We start from the raw sequence: 22662 nt of genomic DNA on the forward strand, positions 1-22662 counted from the left end.
TATTTATTTTTATGATATTCTAAATATTTTGTTTGGTTTTCCTCTAGCATTAAACCCAATAACCTAGCAACTTATGCTTCAAACATCTAAATCAACTTTTGGCCATCTGTCAGATGTAAGTAAAATTTCAAATTATATCAAATATTGCTATTCAGGGTAATTAAATGTAAGCATTTATTACGTCTTAATGTTTAGTTGCCTTGCTACTAAAATTTACTTCATATCATCCACCCTAGAAAATAATGGAATAGGATATTTGTAAAAGTTCTTACAATAATCCATCTACCTACTTATGTGTTTTAATGTTACTTATGGAAATATTTTTATAATGTGGATATTTATAACACACTATAAAAACTTTTACAGCCTATCTCAACAGAAGTATACCATGTAATCAGTCTTACAAAAAAAATTCACCTATTTTTCTTCTAGGAGTTTTATAGTTTCAGATTTTATGTTTAAGTCTTTAATCCATTTTGAGTTGATTTTTGTATATGGTGTAAGATAAAGGTCCAATTTCATTCTTTTGCATGCCTGCTATATGGACACATAGATATACTTTGAGGATCTTAGGCTAAGTGAAATAAGCCAGTCACAGAAAGACAAATACTGCATAATTTCACTTACATGAGGTATCTAAATTATATTCATGGGAGCAAAACATAGAATTGTGGTTGCCAGGGCTGGGGGAAGAGGTAAATGGGGGAATTGCTAATTAATTAGGCTAAAATTTCAGCCACACAAGATGAATATGTTCTAGAGATCACCTGTACAACATTCTGCCTGTAGATAATACTACAGTATTACATACTTAAAGATCTGTTAAATGGGTAGATCTCAAGTTAAGTCTTTTTAACACAATAAAAGAATTTAAAAGTTTCACATTTTTCAAGAGCAGTACAAACATTTAAACAGATATTTCAAAAGCTGTAGGCCATTTTAGTTTTAGTTTGAACATATTCTTTTCATGTAAACAAAATATAGTTGCAATAAATACACCTTATACCAATCTCCATAAAACTTACATTTACATTGTGCTATAGAATGCATAGAGGGCCATTATAAATTAGACAATTTAAAATATTTAGTTATTGCATGCTAGAATATTGAGTGACTTATACAAGAAATGAAAAACCTTGAACAAGTTTATGATATAATGAAGAATATGGAGAAAATTTAAATCAATAACATTATACCGATGTCTGGAGAAGGCCAGATGGCCAATGATATTTCTCTACATGAAAGGAAGGGAGAACCCAAGTCCACATGTCTGGAGTGGGTATTTGTAAAAGTGGCAGACTATGATGTGTGATATGAGAAAATGGTGGAGAAGTCAAAGGGAAAAGGAAACAGATTGGCATTTTAACCAAATAGGATCTTTGAGGACCAGAAATTCCCTAAAGGGATTTTTAAAGACTAACTTGTTTATAGTGTGGTGCTCAATGCTAGCCCTCCCCTCCATCTCCCCCACAAAACTCTTAGTGAAATCCATTTAACTCATTCTAATGATTTCAGTGTTTCCTTATGGTTGAATTTGAGCACACATTGAGTACTCTTTTAAAACTAAAGTGTGGTGAGAATAGAAGTTTCCCAAAGGGGATAACATCTGGGTTATATTTTGAGAATTCATCTGGGATTTATGAATTAAGGTGCAGCTCTCAGCTGTGTTTTGGATTAAATCATCATGATGAAAGTGAGACAAGGGTGTTTCTTCACTATGGCTGCCAAATGACACAGACCCTGATGGTAATCGGCATATGACTGAATAGAAGAGGGACATTATGAGATGAACATTGTGCACAGTTTAATACTGAATAATTCAAATAAAGTGCTAAATGCATGAACCATTCTGTCTATTTGAGTGAGAGAATTAAGAAACATCATTCTGAAGTTTTAGGCTAGTAATTGATATATAATTGAGCCATGCCAGTTAACCAAATCTTAAGATATTAAAGCATTTCCAAGATTGTTATAAGATGTCCATGGCAGATGTCACCTGTAGAGGTGGAATTCCCTAGAGAAAGTACATTATTTGTGATTTGGTCATCAATCAAGTATTAGAATGATTTGTTTAGGTCAAAAACTGCCAGAAAATAGAGAAATGTACTGGGAATGTAATACCAATTACATGAGAAAAATATTTTGATTTGTGCCTAGAATATGCCACTGAAACTCTAAGGAGGAGCAGATACAAAGTAGAGAAATGAAAGAGTTTACAAAATCATTTGTAAGACCAGTGCTAGGACTTATATAAGGTGGACATGGCTCTGTTTTGTTGGCATTATATGATAAAGTGGAAAGTAGCTGGGATTAAGATGACAGGATTCTGATCATAAGTCAAAAAAGCAAGTAATAAAATACTTTTACACATATTTTAAAAACTCAAGAGACTTTGTAATAAGCCTACTGAAATATGATGTGGAGAAAACACTGGAACTACTCGGAAATAGTTACTTTAAGAACAATTTATAAATTAGCTTTCCTGGAAAGATCTTGAAGTCATTAAAAAAACAAAATTTTCCCTTCATAACTGTCTCTTAGTAAAGCTGTTTCAGAAGGAAGAAGACTAAAGGTATGAATGCCTGCCCTCAGTAGATAAAAAGAAATAGCAGACTTGAACCTTCAATTGTCAGTTCAAATTGTTCCATCTGCAGGTTACTAACATGTGGCTCAGCTGCCTGAGGTCATATGTGTTGGAGAACAGGAAAAAAAAGCCCTCTGGAACTTGCCCCTAGACTCAAAAGAAGAAATTTTTTTGACAGCTAAGTCATCATACTGGGATAGTAAACACTACCCCAAAAGAGGACGTTGAGAAGGCTCTGTTATCTCTTGGTTAGGAGAGAAGTTTAAGCAAATGACCAATGGAGCCCTGGAAATAGCAAGTAAATCCTGGTGTTGTCTTCTCCTTGAGAAGATTTTTGTTTTTTGGGGGGGATGAAAATATTCTTCTGTAAGAAATATATAAATGAGAAAGAAAGTATGTTTGTTTTTCATCAGGATTAGTGGATATAGGAAGTGCTGGTGAACTGGCTGGAAAGGCCAGCCCTGTGAGCAGAGATGTTGACCATGCATCCTGGGGATCTGAGCATAAAGGGGAATGTGATGTGTCAGAGGAAAAGATAGCAGAAAAAGCAAAGTGTGGCAAGGAGAAAATCCTAGGTTGGAAGTGTGGTCAAAGAGAGACTTAGAAGAAAATACACGTTTATAAATAAACTAAGTGTTTACAGTGGCAGATTTAAAGTAAAAGTTCTGTTTTCCCTCAAATATCTTCAACTGCTCACTAATGATTTTGATTTTTTTTAACACTCAGTTGCAAACTCCAACTTACAGTTTAGTGGGAGCAAGAACAGATGCTGCCTACAAAGCCAACCACGTGTTAAACTATGTAGCACAGAAAAATAAAACTTTATTTTCCAAATGTGCTAATAATCATGCAAGTGTTCATTTTTAATTCTGTGTATGTCACTGTGTGGTTTTGTGACGATTCTAAAGCTGCTTCACATTTTGCCTCCTTCAGGGGCATCTATTCTGGTGCTTTTCACAAGCTAGAATTCTTTTGTTAACTAATTCTGGCAGAATCAAAACTATATGAGCAGAATACATATCTGAGTAAAACACCTGTATTCTCTTTGTATTTTTTTCATGCTGATCAGCATTTTTCCGCAGTCACAGAACTATTTTGACTAGTTTGTAAAAATGAGATGTTTCAGACACAGCTCAGTAGTGTCTGTATAATTGTTGGAATTTTCAGCAAAGCCAAATTCTCATACATGGTTCCACAAAGAGCTGCCTTCATTATTCATCTTGGACCTTCCTCCCTACTCATCTACTCAAACTGTGTTTAATTCTCCTGTGTTTACTTCTAAAAAACTCTCTTGTTTTAATTTTTACAATTAAAATGAAGTTGTCTTTTGAGAATGGTATGAATTTAAGGTCAAGTTTTTTGGTTTTGTTTTTTGCATATGGATATCGAATTATGCCAGTTCCATGTAATGAAAAGACCATCCTTTATCCACTGAACTGCATTGCTACCATTGATATGAGGTGACTATATATGCATGAGTCTATTCATGTAGTCTCTATTTTTTAATATAGGCATATTGTTTATTCCCAAACTAGTGCTACAATGGCTTAATTTTTGAGAATTATATATAAATTTTGGGCTTTTTGCAGATTAAATACTTATACACTGTTCTTCTTTGTGATTGCCTTATCAATTATCTTCCTCTTTGAATTTCCATTTAAATTTTATAATAAAATTGACTTATTGATATACAAAAAATAACCTGCTTGGATTTTGAGGTTTCCTAGTTGTCTTTGTTTTTCAGTAATCCTATTTTGATGTGTCTACCTCTGGTTTTCACTTTATTTCTTTTTATTCTGTTTCAGTGATAGAGCTTTTTCAATCTACAGGTTCACATCTTTCATTAGCTTTGGAAAATTCAGCTAAGATTGTTTCAAATAATGATTTTCCCTCATTCTTTTTTCTCTCCATCTCAGACTCCATTTAAATATATGTGAGAAAATTTCACTCTATGTGTCTTTTTCCTACATATTTATTTATATTTCTTTTTATCTCTGCTTCAGTGTACATACTTTCAATTGTTCTTCTTTCCAGTATACCAATTCTGTCTTCCACTTTTTAATGTGCTGTTAAATCTGTTGACATCTTAATTTCCAGTTATATAGATTCCAATTATCAGATGATATCTACAATTTTTCATCCATTTAATTCATCTTTTTTCCACTATTTTCTTGAACATATTTGTCAAAGTGATTTTCTTTTACTATGATAAGATCACTTCACATAGATTTACCCTCTAAACAAATTTCTAAGTTCTTATATGGTATTGTTAACTATAGGCACAATGTCATACAGTAGATCTCTAGAACTTATTTATCTTGTATAACTGAAACTTAACACCTATTGAACAACAACTCCACATTCTACTCTCTATTTCTATGAGTTTGACTGTTTTACATATTTCATATAAGTGGAATCGTGTATTTTTCCTTCTGTAACTGGCTTATTTCACTTAACATAATTTCCTCCAGTTCATCCATATTGTTGCATATGGCAGAATTGTCTTCTTTTTTAAGTTAGAATGCTATATTTCTTTACCTAAATATTGATGGACATTTAGGTTGTGTCCATAGTTTAACTATTGTGAATAATGCTTCAGTAACATGGGACTAAAGATATTACTTTGATATCCTGATTTTAATTATTTTGACTGTATGACCATAAATGGCATTGCTGGATCATATGGTAGTTCTATTTTAATTATTGAAGAACCTCCATACTGATTTCCATAATGGCTGTACCAATTTACATTCCTACCAACAGTGTACAAGAGTTCTAATTTCTCCACATGTTCACCAACAGCTAGCCTTTGTTTTTTGATAATAGTCATCTTAACAGGTGTGAAGTGAAATCTCAGTGTGGTTTTAATTTGCATTTCCTTGATGGTTAATGATGTTCAGCACCTTTTCATGTACCTATTGGCCATATGTATGTTTTCTTTGGAAATATGTCTAAGTTGTTTTCCCTTTTTTGTTTTGCTTCTTAAACCAGAACATTTATTTAGTGACTAATTATTCCATTCCTTAAAATGAACTGGATGCTGCAATAACAGGCCTCTCAGATCTGGGTATGGTTTCTTCAGGGACCTCATGCCTGAATCTGCGGTAGACCGTACAAATGGCATTTTGTCATTTAGTCTTGGTACTGGAGTTATACTATTTGCCACAGGTCCACTCCTTAAGGTGGTCGAATCACAGGGACATCACATTATATATACCTTATTGTGATACTTTCCATTCCATTTGTCATCTTAATTCTGTGGCCTAGTCCCCAAAACTATTATTTTACCTTTAAAGGAACTAAAAGTCTCTTCATTATAAGCATGGACATTTATCTGGATATATAATCATTAGATTTGTGTCACTGTTGTCTTCAGAAACAAATAATAGTAATGCAACAAATTTTAAACAATATGTTAACAATTTTTCTTTTTGAAAAATTATGAATTTAATCATATATAAGATGAGATCTGTAATATAGAATATTCAAATTCACTTACTCTGAATGTAAGTTGCTCTTGATAGACTGAGTAGAAAATGTTTGTTTTATTAACTAAGAATTTATGTATATGTGTGTGTGTGTGTGTGTGTGTGTGTGTGTGGCATACTAACAACAAAATAGTTCAGTAAGATTGTGATTTATGTTTGCCCATTTTTAAATCAGTTCATTTAGGGTTTTTTGTTTTTTGTGTTTTTTGTGTGTTTTTTTTTTTTTTTGCTATTGAATTAGGAATGAGTTCCTCCTAATATATTTTGGATATTAAGCCCATATCAGATATATGGCTAGCCAATATTTTCTCCCATTCTGTAGGTCATCTTTTCACTTTGCTGATTTTTTCCTTTGTTGCAAAGAAGTTTTAGTTTCAGGTAGTCTCACTTGTCTGTTTTTGCTTTTATTGTTTGTGCTTTTGGTGTCATTTCCAAGAAATCATTGCCCAGACCAATGTCACATAACTTTTCTCCTATATTTTCTTCCGGAGTTTTAAAGTTTCAAGTCTTACATTTATATATTTTGAATTGATTTTTTTTATTTATGGTGTAAGATAAGGGTTCAATTTCAATCTTTTGCATGTGTATATTCAGCTTTCCCGATACCAATTGTTGAAGAGATGATGCTTTCCTTATTGTACATTCCTGGTATCTCATTGAAAGTCAGTTGACCATATATGTGTGGATCATTTCTGAGATCTCTATTTTCTTCCGTTGGTCTGTATGTCTGCTTTTAGGCTAGTGCCATACTGTTTTAATTACTGTAGATTTGTAATTTGAAATGAAGGAGTGTGATGACTCCAGATTTGCTCTTCTTTCTTAAGATTGCTTTAGTTATTTGGGGACTTTGTGGTTCCATATGAATTTTAGGATTGTTTTTCTTATTTCTGTAAAAAATACCATTGGGATTTTAATAGGGATTACATTGAGTCTGTAGATTACTTATGAATATTTTAACAATATTAATTTTTCCTATCCATGAACACACGATGTCTATCCATTTATTAGTGACTTCTTTAAGTTCTTTTATCAATGTTTTGTAGTTTTCAGTGAAGCCTTTTACCACCTTGGTTAAGTTTATTCCTAAGTATTTTATTATTTTTGATGCTATGGTAAATGGGATTATTTTCTTAATTTCCTATTTAGGTAGCTTGTTGTTAGTGTATAGAAATACAACTGATGTTGATTTTGTATCTTGCAACTTTAAAACCAGATAAATCACTATAAGAAAACTATAGCCCAATATCCTTTGAGAACACAGAATCAAAAATCCTCACAAAATACTAGCAAGCCAAATTTAGCAGTGCATTAAAAGGATTATGCATCATGATCAAGTGGGGTTAATTCCTAAATTGCAAGGATGGTTCAACATAAACAAATTAATTAATGTGATACACCAAGTGTACAGAATGACAGATAAAAATCACATGATTATATCAACATATGCAGAAAAAGCATTTGATAAAATGTATTACTCTTTCATGATAAACACTCTCAACAAACTAAGTGTAGTAGGAATGTACCTCAACATAATAAGGGGCATGGCAAGCTCACAGCTAATCTCATACTCAATGTTGAAAAACCAAAAGCTTTTCCTCTAAGATAAGAACCAAGGCAAGAATGCCCATCACACCACTTTTATTCAGTGTAGCACTGGAAAATCCAGCCAGGACATTAGGCAAGAAAAGAAATAGAAAGCATCCAAATTGGAAAGAGAAAAGTAAAATTATCTGTTTGTAGATGACATGAGCTCATATGTAGAAAATTCTAAAGGATCCACACAACACACACACACACACACGCACACACATGGAACTGTCAAAGTTATTTTGAAGTCCTGATCTCTGAACTTGACATCAGAATAATCAGTCAGTCTAGATCATGTAATTCTTTTTATTTTTTTTTCTTGGTTATCAGTCACATCGTCTTTCTTGCTGCCATTCTTGGGAATTTTCAATTTAATGCTGGATATTTTGTACAAATATTTTTCAGACTTCAGGTGATATCTTCATTTCTTCACTGGGCAGATAGAATAAGGGTCTCAGCACTTTAACCAATCAGAGAATTGAGGCTGCATCAAACTTTTGGTAAAGCTCAGTCTACTATTGAATCTCTGTCATTCTCCAGGGTTTTCAATGGAATTTGAAAACATCATGTGGGTCCTTCCCTGACAGTTCCTGAGCTCAATTTTTGTCTATTTAAGAAAGAATGCTGAAAACTCAGCTTTTTCCAATGATTTGGTTAAAGTTTTTAGGTTTTTGCCTGGCACAGATTCCGGGGGGAAAATTTACTTTGTGTTTTAGGGCCCAAAATTCTTCATTTTTGTCACTATAGACACAAGAGATCACCAAAAGCTCAGATAATTTCTCATTACTGGGAGGCAATGACCTTCTATCCAGGTAAATTTCTCAAGCAGTACCAGTAAATGACCCCAAAGTAGTAAAAATCAGCTCCATATTGAGAGTTCAACTCCAGATTATCAGATCTTTATGTCTTCAAGGGATTAGCAGATATCTGAAGCCTTAAAAAAATAATTTTCCCCAGATTTTCTAATTGTGCTCAGCAGGAACAATAGTCAACCACAAAGTAATCCACTATACCCAGAAGCAGAAGTTCTGCATATATTTTTGCTAAAAAGTATGAAACAAAGCACTTTCCCTGTGTTAATTTTATTTCCATATTTTCTTTGGCTCTACTGCTTTTCTATGGTTTTCAGTCTCAGGGATATGACTAATTCATAGTACCTTTTTAAACAAGTGTTTGACAGTATTTTTTCCCAATGAACGGTTCGAATGCCTATCAACCCATAACATCTGGAGTCATTCAAACTGAGTCTCCCTTGCACCCAAGTGTCTTCCACCGTAGGAATACCTTTACTTATGATAATTAACTATCCTACCTTTTAAATATTTATATTCTAAGATTATACCACGTGAATGAAGTAGACATTCCTTTTCTCTCACTTTATTCTTTGTGGAAAGGCTAGACTTCAAGCAAGTTACTTGACCATGACTTGATAAATAAATGAAGCCCATGGAGAACAATGGAAGTCTGGTAGTTACATGAGAATAACTGACAGAATGCACAAAAAGAGTTTTAAATACAGAAAAACAAGAGAGACATTACTTCAAACTAGAGTTGACTCAGGCTGAAAAAAGAGCAGAAGGAACAGAAAGAATAAAGAAAAACATTTAAAATATTGTGAGTCCAATTCAAAAATAGACCAAACTAATGATGAGTTTTACCCTCAGTATAGAATGTTACATTCAGTGAAACATATTAGGAATAACAAAACTAGGTATTTTTAAAATGGAAAAATATTGTCAAAGACCCTTTATAGCTAGTGAAAAGCCATTCTGTTATTACTCTTAGGCTAAATCATGTTTGTGATAGAGCAGAACCAATTTAATTTTTAAAGATAAAAATCAAAAATTTCACTCTAGAAATTTAGAAGATGTGGTAAATGGGAAATCAGAAGGAAAATTAAGAAGTTCTTCTTTATTCAGTACTTCCTTACTCCTTAGGTTCACCTGTCAGTGAACATACTCTCTGAAATATTCTGAAAATCTATGTAAAAAATATATTTGTGTTGTACAAGAAAGTATTAATTAAATAGTCTCTAGAAAAGTCAGTCTTTAATGTTTATTTTGATGTTTCCCATTTTAACATGACTGAAAACATATTGTGTGTGTAATATTCTGCCCAGTGGTATACCACTGCAATCAGGAGCATAGCAGTGGTGAAGCAGACACACAAAGCCACAAGAATGCTTGAAGTCCCACATCTCTGCTCCTGACATCTCCCACTTACCTTAGTGGTTGATATTCAAAGACAGAAAAGGCAATTTGATAGCAAAATGAAGAAGGTTTGTAGGTGTAATATTTCTTTACCCCACAATGTATATGTTTTATGAATCTTTTCCAGCTTCTTTTTGGCATTTGACTGGGGGACCAGCTACAAAATGGGCAGAACTTTAAAAGTGAATAAAGTAATTATTTTAGTTTTTGTAATATTTCTATTTAATATATTTGGAACAAGTTTGTGATTCTCAACCTGGAATACATAATAGGATTACTTGTGGAAATTTTTGAGTAGTTATATTTACTCTCCTCTTATTCTGTAATTTCTAATTCAGAAGTTTTGAAATGTATGTCAGACACCTGCATTTTTAGTTTCATAAAGGATTCCATTGCAATTCCCTTCAAGCTTGTAGACATTTACGTGGCATTAATCCAAAAACATGTATTTTTTATACTTTGTTGTTTAGTTCTGAAATAAAAAACAAACTGCTTTAAAAAGACCATTAGGCTAATCCAGGTTGTCTCTTCAAGTGTATGTGTTCCTCGTCAGCACCATTACCTTTAAAAAAGATGGTGGTGTTGATCATCTTTTAGTTTCACTAACTCTTAAAATAATTGGTTTTGTACTGGACAAGAAAAAGATAAAATAGTAATATTACAAAAAGCTGTTAGGAAACATAACATGGAAGTAATCCTCACTTATTCTCACTCATTTGAGAATCAGTGATTGAGGTTTTCCTAAGCAATATTCAGTCTAACTCTTTGCTTAGATCTGGAACTTTTCAAACTGTCCTTTAGAAACAAAACAACAAACAAATTTCAAAACTCTTCTGCATATTATGCCACAATATATAAAGCTGGAGCAAATATAACAAATTATTAAATTTTTAGTTGGAAGTGGTAGTGGATCTCCTTTTATCTATGTGCCCATGTATATTCATGAGCACTCACATGGGCACACAGGACAGCTCCTAAAGTAAAGTGAAAATGTGAAACTTACTACTTTAGAAACTCTGCAGTGGATTGTTGGGTTAAGCCATGTCACATGATAGTTGTGTCCATCCAAATTAGACTGCTTTGGTTTTGCTGAATTGTGTTCCATGTCATAGAACAGTCTAAGTTGAGAATGTTATTACTAGAAATGTCAGAGCACTTCTGACTGTACTATATTGTAAGGATGTAGGTATGGTTGTAATTTCTAATATTGTTTTTATTAAGACACATGGGAAATGTTTTTATGGTTATAGTGCCAGTAATAGGTCTTTTCCTGAATGAGTACTTTGTTTTCATTTCAAGGTTACTGTGACCCATTAAATGAATCATTGATCCTTCCTTGTGTTGACTACTAGAAAGCTTTGGGCTAAATTTGTGTCCCATCTCCAGCAGATACACAGGAACAGTTGGTATGCTTTCAGTGTACTCATCTCACTTCTGACATCATCCCCTTTTCCTATCCTCATTTTCCCTCTGTCCCAATTTTCTCAGTCTTGATTTATTTTATTTGCAGTGTTGAATGTATTTTTATAAGGAGTCTGTTTTAAGATATATCTTTTAACCAGAAAAGTAGATAAATTGAGTTCAGTTTAATCATTATCACATAGTACCAACCACCTAATTTAAATAATTTTACATTTAATCAATATATATATATATATATAAATGATATACTTTTTCAATGATCAAAATTATATAATTTTGCAATAATATTCTTTTGATTACTAGTATATTATTTTATTAATGGTTCAAATAAGAATATAAAGCAATATATAAAAATGACCAAGATTATTACCAGAGAATTTTAGGGAAAGCTTTCATTTTATTTACTAGCTTGAATTAATGTATGTTAAAGAAAAATGTACAAAGGGAATAATTATAATATAGTAAGACTCCTACGTACAAACCTCCAAGTTGTGAACTTTAAAAGATGTGAACATGCATTCCGTCAACATCAGGCATGAATAAAATTGTAGCTTGCCCTCCATCTCCTATTGCTGACGATCCTTCTCCTCTACAATCTCCCACCTCCTCTCTCTCCTCCAGTCAGTAACACTTCTCGCCTGTTCACTTGATGCCAGCCCTTGTATGCCAGGTATTGTACTGTACTACTGTACTTTTCAAGGTAATGTACTGTAAGATTAAAAATGTTTTCTTTATTTTTTTGGGGGTTTTTCTGTGTGTATTATTTGTTTGAAAAGTATTATAACCCTATTATAGTACAGTACTATATGGCCGAATGTGTTAGTTGGGTACCTAGGCTAACTTTGTTGGGCTTACAAAAAAATTGGACTTAACGTATGTGCTCTCAGAATGGAACTCTTTAGTATGTCGGAAAATTACTGTAGTAATATAATTCAGAAAAAAATTTTAATTAAATGGATAAAACTCGGTCTTTGCCTTTAGATATTTTCTGAATAGACTAAATAGGCTAGCATTTAATTTGATTAATCATTTGATATGGTCAATTTATTCTATTACATTTCCAGTCCTAAGCATTATGATTGCTGTGGATCATCGATATTAAATGATACATGATTTTTAAATTCATTTGAAACTGAAATGTTTTCTAAAAGAAATAAAGATAATAACTATAAACCCAGAGGAATATTAAAAATATTTAGTGTGACTACCATATTTAATATTCTTACCAAATCAATTATGAAAATAAATTTTAGGAAATAAAAAGCAAATGTTATGTTGCAATATGAAAATTACTCTGCTTCTCATTAGAACAAATGTTATGGTCTCTTAAAATTACTCTAGATTTAATATGTTTTTCTTTTCATGCAAAATTATTGTGAGAAATCCTTCTGTTTGTAATCACAGTTTTCCAGAAGAAATAAAACCATAAAGCAAATTTCTAGAACTTGGCAATAATTTCTCCCTTTGAAAATGGGTTTTCAAATTTTCTAAACATTTTTCTTATTGGAACAACTATTTTTTCTTGCATAAATAATTAAAAACTAATATAGAGCATTCGAGGTTCTCTATTATTTTAATGAGTTATATTTCTGAAACAAAACAGGAGAGTCAGGCTATTGGAGTTACGAGTCTTTCATTGTTGCCATTTACTTATGTGTATAGGATGCAATATATTTTTGCTCATGAAATACACAAAGTACAGATAACTGTTACTTGATGTATAATTAATATTGCTAGGTTTTTCCTATTGTACTGTTAATTAAATCAAGTACAAATAATTCAATCTATATTTATCAGAGTAGTTTACCAAAGGTGTACTACTCTTATATGTTGACAACCCCCAGTGAGCTAATGACCCCAGAATTTCTACCACAATTATCTTTATCTAGTAGGAAATTAGAGTCACCTTGTGATCTATTTTTTCATTTCATAGACAAAAATTGACAACCTAATATGCAATATGTTCTATTGTTAACCACACTGACTTAATTCGATGCTTATCAATGCTGATATGTCATAATCTTCTAAGGACTGTGCATTTATTTTCAGGACCAAAGGGTTTAATTCTAAGGAAAGTTAAGATTTACTACTTAAGAATAGAATTCCTTATTACTATACATTTTTTGCTATTCCTTTAAAGGTTACTGTTTTTCATATTTAGAAGGTTTACCCAAAATCTTTCATTACTTAGGTTTAACTTACGTCTTTCATTATCTAGGTTTGTTTCAAATTAGTGATAGATACTTAGTTATTTTTACATCTGAGGACTCATAATTCAGGATTAAATTGCATAATGACTCTAAGTATACATACGTGACAGAGAAAAAGAGATAATAGAGTTTGAAAGATGGCATCTAATATTACATGGCAATCACTACCAATTTGATCTATAGTTAAACACACTTGTAAGTCAAATTCCGACATGTTTTCCTCTAGAAATTGACAAGTTGATTATAAAATTTGTATGAAAATTTTCAGTACACAGAACAGCTAAAACAATTTAGAAATATATGAAAACATTTAAAATAAATGAGCACAATTTAGAAAAAGATGAATCAAATTTCAAAACATACTATAGAGCTACACTGAACACATGATATTGACATATAAGTCAATAGAACAGAGACTACAAATAGAATTAGACCCATACATACATGGTCAGTAAATTTGTCAAGACATTTTGAAGAGGAAACATGGTTGTTTCAACTTATTGTAGTGGAATAAGTATGAAAAAAAAAATGTTTGTCCCTTACCCTATTTCATATACACAACTTAACTAAAGAATGTCAAAACCACAAATTTCAGAAAAAAACATAGGAAAGAACTTCTACAACTTCGAGTAGACAAAGATTTATTAGACAAGAGACAGAAAGCATGAAACAAATAAAGCCTGCTTTTCTAAAATTAGATAGTGTTGATTATTATACAACTCTGAGAATATATGAAAAACTAGTGAACTGTATAATTTTAAAGTATACATTTTATGGTTTGCAAATTATATCTCACTAAAACTGCTATTAAAAAGTATGTTTAAAAGTAAACCACATATTAAAACATATTTGCAAAATATATGTCTGATAAAGGACTTTTACCCAGAATATAAAAACATCTCTTACAAAGAGGGAAAAAAAAAGAAGAAAAATATGGTCAAAGTTTTGAATACACACTTCACAAAACAAGATATACTAATAGGCACAAGCACGTTAAATCAGTCTTCAAAGTACTAAATAATAAAGCTATAATGAAATATTACTGCACAGGTAATACATTTAAAAGACTGACAATACTAAGAGTTCACTAGGATATGAAGCTACTGGAACTCTCATATATTGTTGGTGGGAGTGAGTTATGATACAATTGCTTTGAAAAACACTTTGGCAAAATTATAGATGCTCTGAATGCTGTTACTTTCCTCCAGAAAATTAAGTTTTCTGAGAGCAGAAAGGTCATGGGGAGATTACCTTGATTTAATTAAGACTGGTCTATTTTCAGGTCCTTGGAGTTCTTACAACAGAATCTTCTCCTTCTTGGAGTTGTCCATTCTAACATTGTTCCCGACATAAGGGATAGGATTACTCACGTCACAATCCTTTTCTTCAAGTGACTCAGGATTGTAAACAGACTTGAACATATCTAACATTAATAACTGTAATATAATAGGAAAATTAGTTTTATGGCAGTTGGGGAAACATGGAGTCACTTACATACTTATGTTTTCAGTTTTCTTGACTTTAGAGTCTGAAATTTTGAAAAAAATTTATGTTCTCAAACTCTATTGCAGCTGGGTGACCATATGGCCCAGTTCTAGTCAGTGAAATACTTATAGAAGTTTTCTGTAGAGGGCTTGACTTCTAAAGAAACAGACAATATCTCACTAGTAAAACGTTTTTGGCCTTTCCCATTATTCTAGCCTGGAACACAAGTTGTGAGAAAAGAAGGTATCATAGCAAGGAGATAACAAGAGACCATTTCCTTGACTACATCTGTTAATTGGGCAGCCTACTTACAGATTTCACATATCATTGATCCAATCAACCCCTAACTTCTTTAAGCCATTGCAGTAGGGCTAGCATATATTCTTACCACAAACAATGAGACAAGAGAAAAGAACAGCTTATTTTACATACAGAAATTACAGAGAAACATAGATGGGGTGATTCTACATGAAAAACGTATCATTTTATCAAAGCTGCTTGAAAAATGAATAAGCTTTTTCAGATGTAGATATTAGGAAATGGTGAGATGATTTATACTTTAAGCACCACATGAAGTGTAAGGAAAATACAAAGTTGAAATGGAGAAAATACGATGCACGTTTATGGTAGAGAAGTAATTTGGTGTTGTACTTTGCAAGTGGCTTGATTTTTATATAGCCAGATCTTCTCCGATGGTCACCATGATTCCTGAAGTAGGAAGGTCTTTGGGGGTTCCTGGACCCAATTTCAAAGCACACACACATGTTTGTGTGTGTTTGTATGTGTGTGTGTGCGTGACTGCAGAGGCTTCCCACACCAAAAAGCAATTCCCAGACACCAGAAGGGTGTCCACAAGTTCAATTAAATTTAACTCAATTCTGACACAATCTACCCTGAGATAGCATCAGATTCCGTCAATAAAGGCTTCAGTCCCACAAGATGGCCCTCCACTTCAGAGGCCAATTGCAAGCCCTCTGTTTCTGACTGAATGGCTATACATCAGAAGTTCCCATGACCCCCTCCCTGGGTTCAGTTAATTTGTTAGAACAGCTCTTCAGGAAACCCATTTACTCACTAGATTACTGATTTATTATAAAAGATATTAAAGGATAAGAATAGCCAGATAAAAAAATACATAGGGTGAGGTCCTGAGCAAAATAACTTCTGCCCTCATGAAGCTTGGCCCAGCACCTAGAAGGTCTGGTTCTCCAAGCTGGAAGCTCTCCAAACCCCCTCCTTTTGGGTTTTTATGGAAGTTTCATTACATAGGCACAATTGTATAACTCATTGGCCATTGGTGATTAATTCAATCTCTACCTCTTCTCCCCTCCCAGGAAATCAAAGGGTGGGATTGAAAGTTCCAATGCTCTACTCTTGGTTGGTTCCCTTGGCAACCAGCTCCTATCCTTAGGTGTTTCCAAAAGCTCTCTTCGTTAACATAAGCCTGAGAGTGGTGGAAAGACATTTATTATGAATAAGAAGACACTCATTTCACCTTTATGGCTCCACAGAATTTTCAGGAACTGAAGACAAGAGATCAAATATTTTAACAAAAGATGTTTCCATTGCTCTTATTGCTCAGGAAATTCCAAGGGTTTTGTGAGCCGTGGATGAAGGAGCAATTAGAAGCTCTGGATGAAAATCAAATATATATTAGAAACATATTTTGATCATCTGAATGACCAAATATGTACATATCTTTTATAAATTATGGTAATGCAGAAGGTATGCAGTCAATATTTCATAAAAAATTACTTATGTGGAAAACAGATTGGGAGTATGAGTATAGGAAGGGTTTGATGCAAGTAACCCATCCCAGGTATACTTAGTTCTGTGACTTCCATGCAAATATATTCAAAAGATGAAATATAATGTAATTCCTCAGTGATGTAATTCAAATGTAATCTTTAAATCTCCATTATTAGAGTGGCCTTTGATTTTATGGAGGGATATCAATATCTACATACAGTTACAAAGGGTAAAATCAACAAGAGTGCTCCTATTAAGAGTCTTAAATCCTTTAGTCTGTTGAACATTTTTTTTTCCCTTGACCTGACAGAGCTCCAGTTCATCAAACTTCTGGGCACAAAGAAAGGGACATCTGTTCAGTTGAGCTTTTCGTTATTGATATGCTAATTAAAAATGACTTTTAGTTTTAGCATTTTGTTTACTTTTCATGTTACATACGCCCTGTGGCATTTCACAATGGGTGTTGTCTTAAAATTCTTAAATACAAATAAACAAAGCAAGCTATTCATTATTGCTTCTGGACTTAACATTGTATATGATGTAACTCTAAGTGCTTTCCTTCATCTTTCTCTGGACAGAATATTCTGGGATTTCTTCCAGAATAAAGATCAGCTCAGTGGGATGCATGCATCTGTCACATCTGGACTATCTCAGTGTAGCCTAGTCAGTGTGCACAGAGGTGAGGTGAAGGTTGCAGTTTTCATAAAGTACAGCAGCCTGCTTATATTGATATTTTGCAGCCAAAAGCACAAGCATATTACCAAACTCCCTACTTTCTAATGCAGGATTCTGATACATTATTTTAATTACTCACACTAACACCAGTCACAAAATAATCAAGACAAATTTACACCAAACTGGAAACCAATCAACATCTCTGTGGCATGCAGGAGAAAGACTCCCAGCCCTTCGTTTGGAATCATGGTTTTTAAACAGATACGATATATAGCTTGTGATGAGACAGTTAATCTATAAATAATAACATAACTGCAGAGCAACAAAAGAAACCTGCAATGAACCTGCCTGAATATATGCATAACCTGTTGGGATTTTCTTGTTTTCCTTTCCTATCCAGCCTCTAGCAGAGGTATTATTCATTTCCAAACTGCTGAAGGTTAGTGGAAGGAGGAACTGAGCTTAAATAGTATATTAGACAATTGGGTATAAAAAATGAATATCAGTAACATTTTGTAGACATACATAGATAGATATAGATGTAGATGTAGATAGGTGTAGTATATTCCAATAGGGTTACACTTTTACAATTCAAGGTTAAACATAATGCTTTATATTTCAGTATGGACATATTTATACTAGGCCCACTTGATAATATATATTTATAGGTTATAATATACACCAAACTGAAAAAATCAGGAAAGTTAACATCAGAGAAAAAACAAAATGATGTGTTTAACATATAATTGTTATAATTTTAACCATCAAAATAAAGCAAATCTGAATTTGCTGATTTATTTAATTATCATTATAACAGCAAAAGTACTTTAATAACTTGTTATAAAAGTAAAGCAAGCAATGACATATGAGATTTCATTATTCTAAATAATTTTAAATTGTTTTGAAACATGATGAAAGGATTTTTTTAAACAATTAAAGTTTAGAAAAGATGAATATTAAGCAAAACCAACACCTTATTTTTTCATAAGTGTTGTGTTAAAATGTCAAAAGCAAAACTTACCTTCATAAAAATTTTAGCTGAGTCTTTAAAAAACTTCTGTAGAACACCTACATAGCACAGGGAGATGAGCTCTGTGCTTTGTGACCACCTAGAGGGGTGGGATAAGTAGGGTGGGAGGGAAACACAAGAGGGAGGGGATATGGGGATATATGTATATATATAGCTGATTCACTTTGTTATACAGCAGAAACTAACACATCATTGTAAAGCAATTATACTCCAATAAAGATGTTAAAAAAAAAGAAAACTTTATCCTAGAATCTAGAGAATGAGATATTTAAAAATACATTTAAAAATTCCCTTCCCTTAGCAGATTTTGTAATCTATTTGGGAATAAATTTACATAATAATTTACTGGCATGAGTAGTGGTAAAATTTTGGACATTTTGATGTGTGGTGATTTCCTTGTTTTCCTGCCTCTGGCAGTGATATCTTCACCCAAACTGCTGGTAATTATACTAAGAGTTTTGCATACCTTATTTCATTTAAACTTTGTGACAATTTTAGGATTATTATTCTCACTTTACAGATTCGGAAACTGAGTCCATGATTATCTTTGTGATTTTAGAGGCAATGTTTTTAACCTCTACAGAGCCATTCTCTGTACTGTTTTCAGAGCGATCTATTTAAATAAACAATTTCTGATTGTGACAGCTTCCAAGCTTTTCATTTTTCCAGTGACTGTCATTTGCTTACAGAAACAAATCTAAATTTCCTAACATGGTGTGCAAATATTGATAGATTTGTTCCTGCCCATTTCTCCTGTCCCTTATCTTTCTTCACTTAGCACTTTAAAACCTCCCTATCTTAGCATCCTGGATTCCTTGTAGTTTCCACTATGCTGGCTTGTGTATCTGTGTCTTATGTTTCTTACTCTACTTTGAATTTCCTTTTTCCTTCAACTTGCAACATAGACTTTTCCTGTTTCTTCATAATAAACTCCAGTGTTATCTGCATCTGAAAAACTTTGCTGACCTATGAAGTCACTGACCACCTTGCCCATTTGCTTCTATATCATTTTTTTTTTTCTCCTTTTTGCGGTATGCAGGCCTCTCACTGCTGTGGCCTCTCCCGTTGCGGAGCACAGGCTCAGGATGCGCAGGCTCAGCGGCCATGGCTCACAGGCCCAGCCGCTCCGCGGCATATGGGATCCTCCCAGACCGGGGCACGAACCCATATCCCCTGCATCGGCAGGCGGACTCCCAACCACTGCGCCACCAGGGAGGCCGCCTGCTTCTATATCATTCTATGCACACATTTATTGGAATGTTTTAACTTGTGTATCTATCCCTACTCTTATCAGACTGTAAGCTCTCTTACGGAGAACAGTTTATGTGTTTAGTTTTATTATCTTTGCATATGGAACATAATAGGCCAACACAGTAAATGTTCATTAAATGTATAAATTAATGACTCCCCTTATTTAATAGATAAAAGAAATATGATGAGGAAGCTGATCTATCCTATATAAAATAATTACTTAGTATGTTTAAGATAATGTTATCTTGATCTCCAATTTTTTTTTTTTTTTTTTTTTGCGATACGCGGGCCTGTCACTGTTGTGGCCTCTCCTGTTGCGGAACACAGGCTCCAGACGCGCAGGCTCAGCGGCCATGGCCCACGGGCCCAGCCGCTCCACGGCATGTGGGATCCTCCCGGACCGGTGCACGAACCTGTGTCCCCTGCATCGGCAGGCGGACTCCCAACCACTGCGCTACCAGGGAAGCCCTTGATTGCCAATTTAATTCCCTGTTTATTACAACACTGTGCTATTCTTAAGATCTAACATGGGTTTTGTCTTTCTGGGTTCTCTTATGTCTCTAGTATCTAACATATTGCCTGGCAAATAATGATTAAATGAATGGCTGACTTGAAATAACGAAATACTAGACAGAGGAAGAGTAAGAATGAAGTGGGAGGAAAATTACTTCTTGAAAACAGGGATGTCGTCTCCAGTTATTACTGTGTTAAGTTGCCTGGTACATACTGGGCTTTCAATAAGTATTTAATCATATAATTGAATGAACTTGCCAGACGTCTGGTTACACACGTATACGAGAAAGAACTCATATATTACTTTTGACTACCTTTAACAATTAATGAAGAAAAGAGACAACATGTTGTCTTTGATAAGAATTTTCTACTGATTTTGCCTCCTCTAAAATATGCACTCTTGGTGCAGCAAATAAGCCCAAGAAAACACTGAGCATCCCTATACACATTCTTTTAACTTCTTTCCTTCTGCAGATAAATCTGATGGTACAAGTGAAAACTTTTCAAGCTACACATAATTTGGGAAAATTTTATAAACTCTTTATGAAACTTTTGTTTTACATATAGAAAACTTAAAGAGAACTAAACTGTTTCTCTCCTAACGAATATAATTATTATTTTGTAAAAATAAAGTGTTTCATTGCTTTGTTAATAATAAGTGAGGTATTTCCAGAAGCAGAATAGGAAAAGAGAAAAGAGACTCAAGGAACAATGTACAAAGGGATAAAATATGGATGTTGAAGAAGGGGCATATTGGGTTCAAAACATTCTTCACATTCCTCCATCTGCCTAAATAAACTCCAGTCTTGTTTCACACCTTCTGTCATCTTGACATCTTTGTCCATGAACTTTTTTTTTTTTTTTTTTTTTTTTTTTTTGCGGTACGAGGGCCTCTCACTGTTGTGGCCTCTCCCATTGCAGAGCACAGGCTCCGGACGCGCAGGCTCAGCGGCCATGGCTCACTGGCCCAGATGCTCCACGGCATGTGGGATCTTCCCAGACCGGGGCACGAACCCGTGTCCCCTGCATCGGCAGGCAGACTCTCTACCACTGCGCCACCAAGGAAGCCCTGTCCATGAACTTTTAAGCATTACATGTGTGTATTCCATGATAGATGTTTGAGATCTAGATCGTTAAGTATAAACATTATTCAGTTTTAAAATTACTTTGCTTATGGATAGCTAGAATTATAAGGTCAAAGATTTAGGAGATGAATAATTTGGTTTGCAAGGTTCTTGGAAAAGTTTCTTGGAGAAGATAAAATTTGAAAATAAGTCGTCAATGATAGGACAGATTTGGAAAGGAAGCAGACAATGTTGATGGTTTCAACAAATAATAATAACAATAAAGTAAAGAAGAAATGCAGTATATTCATCCAGGTTGAATCCTTGTATAAGGATTCAGATTGCTATAGGTTGTGTAAATTTTTTTTTTAATTATGTAGTGAGACATAATAACATTTTCAAGCCCTCTTTTGTCATAACCAGGCATTATAAAAAACAGTAAAATACAGAGTGAATTATAACAATTTCCCTACAGATCTAAGAATGATAATAAAACTAGATAACCTGAGATATCACAGATATTACCTTTTTTTTCTGAATCACACACGTGCTTCATTTTAATGATAGACATAAATAACATCAAAATACTTATGCAGAATATTGCTGCATTCATATTAAAAAGGAAAAATTATAGCATTCAGTGGAGCTTCCTTTTTCAAAAGATACTAAAAATACCTTTTTTATTTTAAATTCTCTTTGATTCTATATTGCCATAGTTGAGTAGTAATAGTAGTTACAGAGAGCAGTTACTATATGCTTTACATTTAATAACTTAAATCCTCACAAGAATTCTATGCGGTAATGCTATCAATATCTGTTTTTAAGATGAAAAATTTGAGGTACCAGGAAGTTAGATAAATTTTCCAAGGTCATCTACCTAACCAGGCCCATGGCTGAAGTTTGAACCCAGGCTATATGGCTCCACTGTCTGGGCTCTTAACCACTCTATACACTATCTTGAATAACTCATTCTAGAAAGTTTATCTTTTATATTAATATTTCATGCTTTAGAAGATGTAGGTAAAACTTAATTGACCCACAATTTTATTTAAATATGAAAAAATTCTGATTTATTTAGTCTAAGTATTGTATATATATCTATATCTATATCTATCTATCTATCTATATATATATAGATATAATTTAGGAATTCTTTTTTAAAACGTTGCTTAGTGTACACTTGACAAGGTTGATTTCCTTTTAGCTTCTTTGTTTACTTCTTATATGATACTACAATTAAATATGTGTAAATGTTTGTTTTTATCCAAGACTAATAGCAAAAAAAACAGTAAACAAACAGTAACAACAACAACACAACACACACACACACACACACACGGAGAAAAGAAGAAAAACAGACTAAAAAAAACTAAGGAACAAACAAATAAAATAAT

General features: G+C 33.3%; 1 protein-coding gene across 1 annotated transcript in view; it reads left to right on the plus strand.

The window, feature by feature from the left end:
- Positions 1-3188, plus strand: part of CNBD1 (cyclic nucleotide binding domain containing 1) — a gene marked incomplete at both ends in the record, with an annotated part of 392779 nt that extends 389591 nt beyond the window's left edge. Inside the window, 1 exon segment of the mRNA XM_081214229.1 lies at positions 2998-3188. Coding sequence (XP_081070355.1) covers positions 2998-3188 — 191 coding nt within the window.
- Between the last annotated feature and the right edge of the window lie 19474 nt (positions 3189-22662).

Source organism: Mesoplodon bidens (genome assembly GCF_964165515.1).
Source record: "Mesoplodon bidens genome assembly, chromosome: 16".
Classification (NCBI taxonomy): domain Eukaryota; kingdom Metazoa; phylum Chordata; class Mammalia; order Artiodactyla; family Ziphiidae; genus Mesoplodon; species Mesoplodon bidens.